The 13,706-nt window shown below is 44.2% G+C and overlaps 1 protein-coding gene across 4 annotated transcripts in view; it reads right to left on the reverse strand.

Moving 5' to 3' along the window:
• gse1b (Gse1 coiled-coil protein b) overlaps positions 1–13,706 on the reverse strand; it is a 162,099-nt gene that overhangs the window by 20,707 nt on the left and 127,686 nt on the right. For 3 of the 4 annotated variants that reach the window (XM_030719498.1, XM_030719505.1, XM_030719520.1), the window contains one exon: positions 4,638–4,835. In XM_030719498.1, coding sequence (XP_030575358.1) covers positions 4,638–4,835 — 198 coding nt within the window. Of the gene's footprint in view, positions 1–4,637; positions 4,836–7,131; positions 7,365–13,706 lie in introns of those variants that run through there. The other variant, XM_030719512.1, reaches the window with a different exon arrangement.

A 13,706-nucleotide genomic window follows, 5' to 3' on the forward strand; every position in this document is an offset into this window, starting at 1 on the left:
GAGTTGCAGAAAGGGAAAAAGAGAAATTGGGGAGACAGAAGAGGTAGAGACAGAACGAGCAAGGAAAAAAAAAAGAGAGAAAGCTGTCTTAGTCCCAAGCTGTGTGTGATTAATGTGAGGCTCCTTTCTCTATCGCCTCTTCTATTACCAGTCCCACTCTCCCAGACTGCCTCCACACTTGACCGCTCAAGCTGAGCCACACTATCATGCGCACACATACAATGCACCGAACAGCAGCAATAAACAAACTAAGCTGTAGTCAGAGGTGTTAACCAAGTGTTCCAGCGCAGACCAATGACCCAGTGGAAAAAGTCCAAAAGTCGGCACAACTCTTCAGTATTCAGCACAACACAAAAATCTTTTAGTGCTGCCAAATGGCACCTACAGATCCTCTGCCACCACCATCACCAGCACCACCTCTGTCAAGACAGCCAAACAGAATCTGCTCTCTTCCACCTAGCCAACACGCCCACCCCAGCCCACACCTCATCCTCCACCCTCCTTCCTCCTAGCATGCATTACAACAACATCAGCACTTAATTAAACAGTCCATTTCACACCTGGTGTGCATAGCAGTGCCCAGCCAACCCTGCATCCATATGCCACCCCACCAGCATGCACTAGCACAAGCCTCAACACGTGCACCCTAACACACAAACACAGTGATACACAAAAACACTGCACACACCTGCTACTACAGTCTTGGCCATGCACTGACAACACAACACAAAGCCTGTAATCTGCATCACTGAGTTGGGGGAGGGGAGAGGCACACAGTGTGTATTGCTGTGCCAGCGAGAGAAAGGAAGACGGTACAAGATGGCGGATGGAAATAAGAGGAGCTCTCCTCTGTCCCTTCAGCTGACTGTACAAACTGTATATTACACTTAAATGCTGCTCCACTCATGAGAGGTGAAAGGCTGCTGCTTACAGATAGACTCAGGAAGAAGGGGGATCGCAAACAAGCTTGTTTGTAAGTGTTTCAGGGACAGTCACGGCCTGAAGCATCTTGCCTTTGAGAAACACACACACACACACAGACACACTGAGCACAGCAAGGCTGTGCGAGCTCCAGGCAGGCTCCAGATGGAGAGGTCAGAGACACACTGCCCCGCTGTCCCAGCATGCTCTGGGCTCCCAGAAACAAGGGAAGCCTCCGGCCACACACGCAGACACACACATACAGATACACACAATGTGACCAACACCCCAGGTTCTTCACAAATCTACTAATTACTTCCTAGTCCTCTTTTATCCAGCCAGTTCATTCCAACTATCTTGTATACCTTTATTCTCCCTCTCTTCATGTTCTCTCCAGGCACTGTACTACGGTTGGTATGGGCACAGTCGTGAAACTCTTGTGGTGTTTATGTGTCTACGAGTGAGTAAGAAGAAACAACAGAGAAGATTAAACCCAGGGCTGCCTAATTAATCAGATATCAGCAGGTCTGCCTCTTTGAGGCAGTGTATTAACTGTGACTGTGTGCGTTTGTGAGCATATGTGTGTGTTTTCACGCAAGTGTGCGCTGGATGAGAGTGTGTCCTTTATCCTGCTCCGATACTCATTATCCATCACCTCCCCTCTTCAGCGCAGCACTCAGTACACAGAGCTATTCATTATACTCGCCACAGACAAGTGACAATGTATGTGTCTGTGTGTGTGCGCGAATGGGTGTGTGGGTTTGTATATAAACAGCAGTCGTGCTCAGGGTCTTAAATCAGTTCAGCAGCCGGTGGCAGTGATACTTGTACTCAAACCTAACTAATTCCTTCGGGCCTTAGGACACTGAGTCATGGCACCTCATATATACTGCACTATTTACCTCGTAGCATCAACAGAGGGTGAGTGAGAGAGAGGCTGAGTCAAAAGGTAATGAGAGGACAGCAGGCTGCAGCATGCAAAGAAATCATGAGGCTTACACAGTTGAAAAGGCAACTGTTTGTATGTGTGGGGCAACTGGGTGTGTGCTGTGTATAAATACAGGTTCTGCAGGCAGAGAAGGGACTTGAGCATCAGGGGGATTCGTGTCTCTCTGCCCACCCTGGAGCCGGTGCTCCTAACACAGGCAGTCACCCCTTATGCCTGATGGCTGACTCACTGACACATCACAACCTACGTCAGCCAGGAAATAGTCAGCAGGACTCAAAATAATAGAGGGGATTTTTTTTTGGGTGTTCTTTTAATAAAAAGGTGGTGAAGTTTTATCAGACAGGATCTGATATCTGTATGACAAAGACAGACAGAAGCTATTAGATGGAAGTACACACTTTTCCTCACCTTTTAACACAATGGAAAAAAGAAAACAAAAACACAAGTATTCAAAACAGTATTCTTGTGTTCTCTAGCAACTAAGAAAAGGGGGCCGTGCAACAAAGATAAGTAAAAACTGTGTTTATAAAGGGAGTCCACAGTAAAATGAAAAGGCAGTGTTAGAGAGAGAGAGAGAGAGAGAAAGCACTGTGACAAAGTAATAGGACTGGCATGTGGAAGGAGTGAAGAGAGTTGACGGGAAAGAAGTACTGAGAGGGAGGTGAGGAGAGGTTGGGCCTGAGTGCTCTCTATGAGGGTAATAAATCGCGTGTAGGGCTCTGGGTCCCATACTGTAGTGAGCTGGGGAGCATGGTGTCCAGGGACAGCCAGAAAGGAGGGGGCCATCTGATTTAAGAGCCAGAGCAAGGGTGGACAGCTGGGGTAGCTGAGCCTCTCTGGAGCCAAGGCACAGAGCCACAGACACAGACACACACAAATGAGAGTCTTCCTGTGCTTTATAACCTTATTTGTATGTTTATGTATGCACCAGAGACACTTGGATACATGAGATTGAAACATATTTGCTTGTGGCTCATAAGGATTTAAAAGTAGAACGGGAGGCAGAGTCTTCAGCTTTCAGGTCACTCTTCTATGGAACCAGCTCCCAGTCCAGATCCGGAAGACAGACACCCTCTCTATGTCTAAGATTAGGCTTAAGACTTTCCTTTTTGATCAAGCTTATATTTAGGGATGGATCAGGTGACCCTGAAACCTCCCTTAGTTAATGCTGTAATACGTCTCGGCTGCTAGGCTTCCCATGATGCACTGAGTATTTCTGTTTCACTCATCGCTTCTTACTCTGTGTTTATACACCACTGCATTTAATCATTAGTTATTATTAATCTCTGGCTCTCTTCCACAGTGTGTCTTCTGTCCTGTCTCCCTCCCTTTACCCCCAACTGGTCACAGCAGATGGCTGCCCCTCCCTGAGCCTGGTTCTGCCAGAGGTTTCTTCCTGTTAAAAGGGAGTTTTCCCTTCCCACTGTCACCAAGTGCTTGCTCATAGGGGGCTGCCTGATTGTTGCGGTTTTCTCTGTATTATTGTAGTTTCTTTACCTTACAGTATAAACAGCTTTAAGGCAACTAATATTGTGATTTGGTGCTATATGAATTGAACTGAAAGTATAGTAGAGAGACTAATTTTCTCATTTTAAAAAACTCTAAAAGCTGGAAAGTTAAATGGATCTTTGAACATAATTTAGTTTTAAAGAGCTAATTCAGGTTGGTTTATTTTTACTATTTCAAATTCATACAACTACACAATGCAGCTCTAGGAATAACCATTTCTACTGAAGTTTCGTGTGAGTAGCCACTGACAAGGAAATATGTATGACAGGGAGTTGGAGGACCAAGATACACACACTGACAAGCAGGTCCAAGTGTATATGGATTCACACACAGCACAGTAAGTGGGTCAGTGAGAGTGGCTCCCTTCATACTAGCCCTCTGAGGGGACACCAACTAATTCAATCCTACCTGGATATCACTTCATCACTAATAGTAGTACCGCACAGCTCTGCTGGTCTTAGGAGTATTCACGTACACACAAATACGACCACTTCCATAAATACACACAAAAAGGTTAAATATACAACCACATGTCCAGCCTACAGGAGGTACACCTAGTGTATCAAGTTTTCAAGTATGGGTAAATGAAGCAAGAGTAAGATATAAACCACAGCTGGGACCAGGGTTTGGCATTATCATAATATTTTCAACTAACCATTTTACAGTCAGACCTTAAATCAAAAAAATAAAAAACTAATTTAGAAACTATAACCTTTACTCAAACTCTAACCTTTACACTGTATGGGGACTTATTATACCATTTCCTATAATACTAGAACTGATTTCCTTGAATAATAGTTGAAAATAACCCTTAATTTGCTTACACTGCAGCCCCTCAGTTCATCCTCTGTCTGAGAAAAGCCATTTTAGCTCCATGTGCTGTCTGTCTGAGATGACCATATTGAGTCTATCTCCTCTCTAACACTTAAACTTTGTTTTTCCAGTGAAAACCGTAACAGGAAATGCTCACATTTGTACAAACACTATACGAAGGTCCACAAAGCCATAGTACTCAGGTAGTGCATATAGAAATATTAACATTTCCTTCAGTGATAATATAACCCAAATGCTTCTATGTAGAAAACAAATGTGACAACGCCAGGCCCACCAAGTATAATGCCAAAATTTGCCATCATTCTTTATGTAAAATGAGCTCTGCCTTGAGGCGGGTCTGATTAGACTTGGATGCGAGCTGAAATCAACTGTGCAAATTTCTGTTAAGCATAGCATCCCTGCCACGCAGGCCGGGTGGCTTTACCTCGAGGTTCTTCGGCTTGTTTTGCCAGTTTACGGAGGGCAGCAGCAAATCCCGAGTGAGTTGACTGGGCAGCTGGGCTTCCATTGGCTACGATAGAGCCATTGAGAGGTGACGGGGTAAGAGGGCTGACCGTCGCTGTGGTACGGGTCGCCGTGGAGATCATTCCTAATGATGGTGACTTTGGCTCATGGCTCATGCCTACAAATGAAGAAGAAAGGAAGAGAATGGAAAAGTATTAAGAACCAATATTGCATTTACATGAAAGAACAAGCAAAAAAATTAAGGCGTGAGGATTTGTGTGAATCAAAAAAAAAAAACCTTTTCCATTCCCCTCCCCCCAAAGTACCAAATAAATATATAAAGAACAATGCAGAAACAAATATGAAAATCATAATAAGGCACAAGCTGTGTCCTTGTAAAGAGAGACAATCAGGGTAGAGTGTGGTGCTGGGTTTCTGTTTGTGACAGCTGGAGAGGATGGGGATTGGTGGTGTGAGGGGCAGAGGGGCTTTGGTTGTATGGCATAGGGTCAGAGGTGAGAGGTTAGGAGGGCAGGTCACCCTTCGTTTTGCCTGCCAGAGGTCCACAGTCACAGAGCTTACATAGCTCCTCCACTGAGCATGCTCCAACATTACAAAAGTGACTACCTTGAAGTGGTAATATATTATATCATGTTAATTAACAAATCCAGCATAAACACATTCAGAGTGCTGCCTAATGTAACAAATTAGCAGTTTATTAATTCCCTCACATAACCGTCACTTAAGAAAAAGTGTCTCATTTATATTGAGCTTGTCTTAAATAATACTACCAAGGAGAGTGAATGCTGCATTGTAAAGAGATAAACAGATATAACAGAAACGGTGAAATACTGTGGCAGTCTGGGCTCAGATTCATAAAAGCTGTGGTAGTTGAAAGGGTTAGAAAGGGTGAGGAGGGTTGAGAGGGTCCATCCTCTCCTTCCTGTGTGTGTGTGTGTGTGTTGAAAAGTGACACCATGTTGACAGCCCTTCGGTCAGTGGAATCCCTAAATGCCAGAGCGGTGTCTGATACTCCTACATGCTCAAGCAAAACACACATACATGCACACACAGACACACAAAAGGGTGGCTCAGAGGACAGTTGAGACTCAGACTTGAATATCTCATTTTACACAAACAAATACACACATACACAGAGAACTGTTCAGAATCCGCCCTTAAATCAACATTTAAAATGAACTTCTAATGAACACAATGACAACTATGACTAAGTTGTACTCACTGAACTGAGATGTGCTTACTAAACCGTATATCAATAACACAATTTGGTAGGTAAGGGGCCACATTTCAGTTTACTGCAGAAACTTGGGCATATCTGCACTGGTATGTTTTCACTTTTAAGGGTAGAACTTTTACTACATTTAAGCTTGGCACTTCCCACTGCAATTTGGGACTCCTATAACAAAGACTTCTTGAGACACTGTTGTCCTATGTTTAGTATGAAAACTCCACAATTTGAATGGGCAGAACCTGAAACTTTAGTAAATAATGGTGGAGACACCCATGTTTGTTTCCTGATTAGATCTTATCAGTCACAAAAATTTGGCTAAAATATTACAGCTATGCTCATATACCTTTTATGATTAAATTTTTCCCGTGTGGGTACTCCTGTCGCTCTAAAATGTTGCCATATTCTTATACCATTTTTGTTATTTTCAGTGACTTTAAGGGTTTCATGTTTACATCAGCACATGCCCAGTGAATGGTCAATGTGATTTACAGGTATGTTTGCAAAGCTGAAGATTATTTCTGAAGCTGTGCTCATTTGAACTGAGACTCTTTTCATTTTAAAACACTGCTTTAAATGAAAATGTATTATTGTGGATGTACCCTGAAAGGGCTATAAAAAGATCACGTTCCCTCCTGAGAAGAGAGCAGAAGCAGAGCAGTGTGTGTGTGTGTGTGTGTGTGTGTGTGTGTGTGTGTGTGAGAGTGTGTTCAAGTGGGCACACACACAGTGGCAAGTCAGGCATGAGAGAGTGAATAGCATTCCCAACACCTCTCGAGTTGTCCTGCCTGTAACCTCCCAGTTACCCACTGCACTTTCAATGAACCCAGCAAACAATTAATAATGGAATTACCAAAGCAACACACACGGCACCACTGACAGACTGGCAAACGAGCAAAAGCACACACCAAGTTCAGTCCCATTCCAGTAATGTAATCTAAGACAATGGAGTGCAACTCTTCCCTCCCTATTCAATCTGAAAAAGTCAGATGGACATACGCAAGAAACTTTTCGCAAAACTACTGAGACTAAGCACAGCGTATGGTTGACTGTATCAACCACACACATAAACCACAGCACAAACAGAAACAAATGTGAGTAACAGTGAAAGAAGAGAAGCAAAAGCACATAGCTTGACAAATACACACAGAGGCACACATCCGGAGTTCTCACAGCGGTTCAAGAACCCCCCTCACAGATTAAAAGTGTGGCCGAAGCTTCTTACTGCACAATGGAGTGGAGCCGCCTGGATCTCCCATGGCTGCATCTTCTCATTAAGCCCAGCCCAGTACACGCCGGTAGTGACCAACAGGACACACACCATCTTACTGCTCCCCTCTCTCTCTCTCTCTCTCTCTCCGCCTATCTATCTCCTCTTGCCCGTCCACGCTCTCCTTCCCTGCCTGCCTGCCTTCCTGTCTCTTGTACCGCAGCTCACAAAGACCATTTAGAGCTTATCTAACAAAGCAACACACTACACACACCGCCGCTCTCTCTCTCTCCCCTCCTTGCTCTAGCTCGCTCTCTGTCTAACTGAGAAAACAGAAATTCTTGGGCTAGCAGCTGCTGCGATGTCACATGACCTCACCCCCCCCCCCCCCCCCCCCCCCCTCCTTCCCTCCCTCCCCACATTCTCCCTCACTCCTCCTCCTTCTCCACCCCTCTCAACCTATAATTCCTCAGCCATTTGTAGATAACAGACACAGGCATGCATGCCCTGCAAAGGCGAACTGGAGGAGGGGGGGAGGGGAGATGAGGAGGAGAAGAAACAGGGAAGGGTGCTCAGCCGGTCATCACATCTGACCCCATTGCTGGGAAGCGTCGGGAAGCGCGCGTGCGTGTGTGTGTATGTGTGAGTGTATGCATATACATGAATTGAGGGGGAGCAGGTAGGTAAAATATGTGAGGCTCCTTTTCTTCTCAAGACAAATACACAGAAGTTAAGAGAAAGAAAGAACATGCCCTGGCCTGCGTCAAGCCCTACAGTACAAGACAGAAACCCTATTGTAAAATATTAGCCTCAATTTAATTCAGTTCAATTTGCTTTATTCACATTGTTTTTTGAAACTGAAAATTCTCATTAAGAAAAATTGAAGTGAAACTAAGGCAACTTCAAAGCAAATACCAAAAGAAAACCATTCCTCTCATTATGAATCTTTTACATGATGCCTTACCAAAAAACATGTATGCACAATCTAACCTTTACAACAGAGATACACAGAGGGTTCTTTCAGAAACATACAGTATACTTTAGTTATAAGAAGCTGTTATCAGGGTGGAGGAGACTAATGCGTAATAGTGGTCGGGGGTGGAGGACTCAGGAAAAGGGTAAAAGTGTGGGTTTGACTTCCCCTCTCTGTCCTGCTGTCATTGCAGGGGTGTGAATGACTTGTTTTAGTCATTTCCTCCTTCCGTCACTCACTGCTTTTCTCAGAACAGCGAAGGAGCAAGTGAGCGAGAGTGAGGACAGATAATCTTTGGGTTAAAGCCACATGGTGGCCAGGACTGTGCCAAAGGCCACCTCCCAGAAATTATCTTCTCTGTTCCTCCAGAGAAATGTGTCCATTGTGCAAACACAGGACAACCACAATTACCATTATTTCCAGCTCTCTCTTCCATTTCTTGTCTAATATCATGCAGATCAACCAGCTGGTTTTGAACAACATACCCTATCACAGACTCACAGACTGGCAAAGACTTTTGGGGGGGGGTAGCATTCCTCAAAATTCTGCTTGTTCCGTCTCCCTCTACTGATACTCAAAATGTAGAAGCATAACTCATAAGAAATCCTTTTCATATGGTTCAAGTCTTGCTTTGTTATCAGTCTGCCCTCATTTCCTGTCACCACTGTCTCTTACCCAGTAAAGGTAAAAATAACCAGTATAGGAAACTAAACAGTTGCATTTTCCCAGTTAGCTTCCATATTGATAACAAAACACCTGCTACTTTAAGGTACTAAAAATTACAACTCATGTAGTATGGGATCCAGTAAAACTCAGTGATAGTATGGTTACCACATTTCTTTCTAAACCGGAAAACAAAAACTGGCTTTTTTCAGAGGCTCCATTTTCAGCCTAAGTGATGATGAACAGCATGATCTAAGGAACCCAGGATGAGCAATGTCTCTAGAATTTCCAGATAAGTGGGCCTGCCTTCATTTCTTAACATCACTCAGTTACAACACATTCGCCGAATGTGTGCAGTCTCAGACCTTACATTCTTCAAACAACCAGCAGATGGCATCGTCTCACAGTCAATCAGGGGAATCCTCTGTCAGTAAAACAGCATATGTCACAGTCTTTTAATCCAGTAATACACAAAAGAAAATGGATAGATTTAAATGATATTGTTGTGGATTGTGAGAAGGACAAACCAAGGTTAACAATGTTAAGACAACACACAACGGAGATATGAATAAATTAGATCTATTGAAGCAAAAGCTTGGCATTTTTCTGACAACCCAAGGGTTAAAGGAGTCTGTTACACACCAAGCTTCCTGATGCAATTAACCCATTGAATTCTGTCACGCCCTAAGGGATAACAAATACAAAGCCCTGAGAAAAAAAAAAGAATGTAGATTACAACAAACTACATACAAACATGATTCCACCCACACACACACACAGAACAGATTGACTGCTAAATGGCATACAGTAAACACACTGTTTTAACACCCAGCTGGGAGAAAAGCAGATCACTAACTCCTATAGTCAAACAAACACACTGACACACACAGTTCCACCCTTTTGCTGGTTGGAATGCAGATTACGCTTTCATGAGTGAGCGAGCGAACGCACGCACGCACGCACGTAAACACACACACACACACACACACACACACACACACACACACACACACTAAATCCTCTTGGCTCCCGTATGCCCTGGCCAGTGGAGAGATAATGCAGTGGCAGCTCTAGCGAGTGGTTAATCTTCAACCAGGAAGGGATTTGCCTATCAGCTTGTTAAAACTAGCAGTGCTGTGCTGCTGGCCCATCTATGCGATCCAGTCACCAACCTTGCTTGGCCAAGTCCAATACAGCATAGACTGAAACTGACACATGACAACTAGTGTGTTTCCACACTTTGCTTCACTCACGCAGCAGATGCCTCTTTTCTAGAGGCATGATAAAGCACACTTCAGCCGTGCCACGATATTGTAGTTCTGCTAAGGAACCGAGCCAAACCGGTCAGTGTCTCGCCTAAAATGAGCAATAAAAATGTCATTACAATAAACCAGTTGGTTCAACATGTGTAGTCAGGCAGGCAACTAAAGCACAATTTCTGAAAGCCTCACTGTGCTCAGCTTTGAATAGTTCTGTAGTGCTAATGTAATATAGCTGTGTGGTCTGCTGTTGTGTTCCACTCCAACATTCCTGTTCTTACTGTCCTCTATAAACAGCACGAACACTGTTTTTTCTGATAATCCGGTCTTTGATGTAGTACGATGTAGTATCAGGGCTATATTTGCTAATACAATGCCAACATTTACGCCCACCACTTCAAGGATGGATATAGTTTAGCACAGTTTGTTCCTTGATTAGCAAAGAACATTTGACATTTGAAATGTTTTGATAGTCAACAGGCCAGTATTAAATATTTAAATAAGGAACAGTGAACGAGATGTGAATGGAATGGTTGAACTGTAAGTGACATACATTTAGTTCAGTTTTTGTGGACCTGCTGCAAGCATCAACTAAGCATCTGACCAAAAATAAGTGGAAAATTCTTCTTTTCTTATATTATGGTTCTAATCCCAGCTGCTCAGCAGAGTTATTCAAAAATGGAGGCAATTCTCAATGGGAAAGCATATATCAACCAGACCTTCACACCGAAACTTCAGTCAAGAATAACAAGTTTCAACTTTCTTCAAAGTCAGCCTGTTTTACATACAGACAACAGGAAATAGTCAGCATCAGAGGCCCTACTCACTAATATAAATATATATGTAGAGAGAGAAAAAGAGAGAGATGTTTTTTGGTTTAGATAAGAGGTGGCGCCAGAGTAGAGTCTCAGGAGACAGGACACACAGTGCCCACTCACTCACTGTGAATTCTCCAAACAGTTACCTACTCTATTCACACACTGGCTCATTCAGATATTAGACTGATTTTGTACTAGGAAGCTAGAAGAATGAAGTCCATTTACCACCTGATCCAACAGGTGGACAATGGCATTCTCACATGTAACTCTTCTGGGTTATTACTACAAAGGTTCAGGAGTGCACTGTGCATGTGTGACCAAAGCTTTAGCAGCTCAAACACTGACAGAGGAAGGATTTAGAGTCAACTTGATAAGTGCATGTCATTGTGACTGGTTGACAGAAGCGCAATGTAGCATAAGATGTGTTAACAGGGGGCTGAAATGGATGACAGGAGGCTATGTAAGAAGTATAACATGAAAGAAACTTCAGACTAAACAGGGAAATTAAACAAAGGAGGGTTCCCGAAATGGCAATGAAGTAAGCAGCAATTTTGATGAAACCACCCTAACCAAACAGGATGCAATATGAGCCTAATAGCTTCTACCACTGCAAAGTTATCATGTGCCTAAAGCAGGCCTAAAAATGACAGCATAGTAACAGGAAGCAGAACTCTGTGGCTAACTAAATCAACACTTTGAGTGATATGCTACTTATAAATGAAACTCATGTATCCATAAGCAGCAAAGGTTGTGACACAATTGGGGTGGGGGGTATTCCAAAACAAGACAAAAGCACTTGAACGGGGACACAACATTAAGAGTGGTTGTAAATGCTCACAGACATGAACACCAGGGCCCGGATATTAACAGTGCAAACAGATGTATGTTTTAATCTCGCTCGTGAACAAACATAAACCTCGACATTCACACATACACAGACTATCCAGGAGCACAGCAGGATAAACCTGCTCCGGTACTTCCAAGTTTGTTTGACTTCTGAGATGAGATGTCAGAGCAGTCTACCCTCAGGCACTATACAAGGTGTGTGTGTGTGTGTGTGTGTATGTGTGTGTGTGTGTGTGTGTGTGTGTTTGCACAGGCGCACACACACCTACGGCTGCCATCTCTTTCACTCCATACCAAAGACAAAAACCTAATATCAGAGAAATCCTGAAACAGAAGCACTGTGGCTGCAGAGCAGCTGAATCAAAGGCGACAGTTCCACTGGAGAAAGACGGAAGAAGAAAAGGAAGACCAAGACAGAAGGGGGGAGGTGGTGGGGGGGGAGATGGTGGTATAGAAGGAGGGTGGAGGGGGGGGGGGTGCTGAGCAAGAGATCAATCAAGAAGCCAAAAGAGAGAGAGAGAGACAGAGTATTGCCTGTGTCTGAGCTGTCATTATACAGCAGGCCTCCATTATAGAGCTACAGCAGAGAACAGAGTACATCTCTCTCTGACCTGGCTTGCTCACACTGTCCTGAACACACACACACACACACACACACACACACACACACACACACACACACACACACACACACACACACACACACACACACACACACACACACACACCTCTGTGCAACAAGCAAAGAGAGCAGTCTGTCCCCTACCTTGTGTGGCTTTAAAGGATACGTTGTGTACATGAATGTTTATGTGAATGTGTATGTGTGTGAACACCTTATTATTCGTCCCTCACCTCCTACTTCTCTTCCTCTCTTACACTCACTGTTTTTCACCCCACCCCCAACCTGCCTGCCAGCAGCCAGCAACAAAAACACAGAGATTTCAAAGGACCAGCCGGCATCTCTCTCCCTCTCTTCACCTTCTTCTCTTCAATTCTCCAACGCACACACCGCCACAGAGAAACAGTGTGTCCTGAGGGCAGGCACGAGCTGAGATGATTTTCTCTCCTCTCCTCCTCTCTGTATCCAACTTACCCACCCCAACAGTGCCATTTCCTCTGTCTGTTAATTACATAGCGACTGTGGTAGGGGTGGCTGGGGTTGTGGTTGTGTGTGCACGTGTGTGCATGTCATCTTGGGAGTGTGTAGTTGTGTTCTCGGAGACACCAGCGTGGGCGTATGACAGAACAGTCTGGTTACGCTTCACAATGCTGCTTAGAGAGTGTGAACACACACATGCAGAGACACACATTCAGTCACACAAACACACATAAGAGCCTCCTGTCTGTGTTTCTGGTTCTTTGTGGTCGATGCCCCGGGAGTCAAGCTGCTGTCTGTATGGCTGTGCCCTCTGTAGCCTCTTGCTGAGGGGGACACAGCCTTGCTGCTCCCCCGATGAGAGGGCCTGCTTCAGCCCCAGCCCAACTGTTTGGCAGAAAGCATGCAGGTTGTTAGCTCGGAAATTACCATGTCCTGTCAACTCCCTCTTTTAATCAACTTCACCTGTTACAGAGAGATAGAAAAAGGTGACAGATTGGCTCAGAAAAAGGGAGGGCGACATTACAAATGTCACAGATCCCCCACACATGAACTCAAAACCCAGAAGACAAAAACCTGCTATGGAGCTAATCGCCTTTTCTGCACCTGTGTGGTTCTTTAGCGTACCTTTAGCCACATAAACGGATGCGTACACGCACAAGATGACACACAGAAGACTCACAAATAAGAAGACAGCCCACATATCCCACAGACCTGAAAAAACTGTATTGTTCTGAACTGTGATACTCTCAGTGCTTGGGGACATCATTGCATGTAACATATTTTGGTTGTTATCATCATTCAGCTTGCTCCCTCCTCCTCTCTTTATCTCCCTCCACAAGCCTCCTCAGGAGATTTTTTTTTTTTTGCTGGATTCCCTACATACACTCCTCACTTCATCCTCTCTCTCTTTTCTATTCTCTCTGTGATGTACT

Source organism: Archocentrus centrarchus, chromosome 3 (assembly GCF_007364275.1).
Source record: "Archocentrus centrarchus isolate MPI-CPG fArcCen1 chromosome 3, fArcCen1, whole genome shotgun sequence".
NCBI classification, from domain to species: Eukaryota; Metazoa; Chordata; class Actinopteri; order Cichliformes; family Cichlidae; genus Archocentrus; species Archocentrus centrarchus.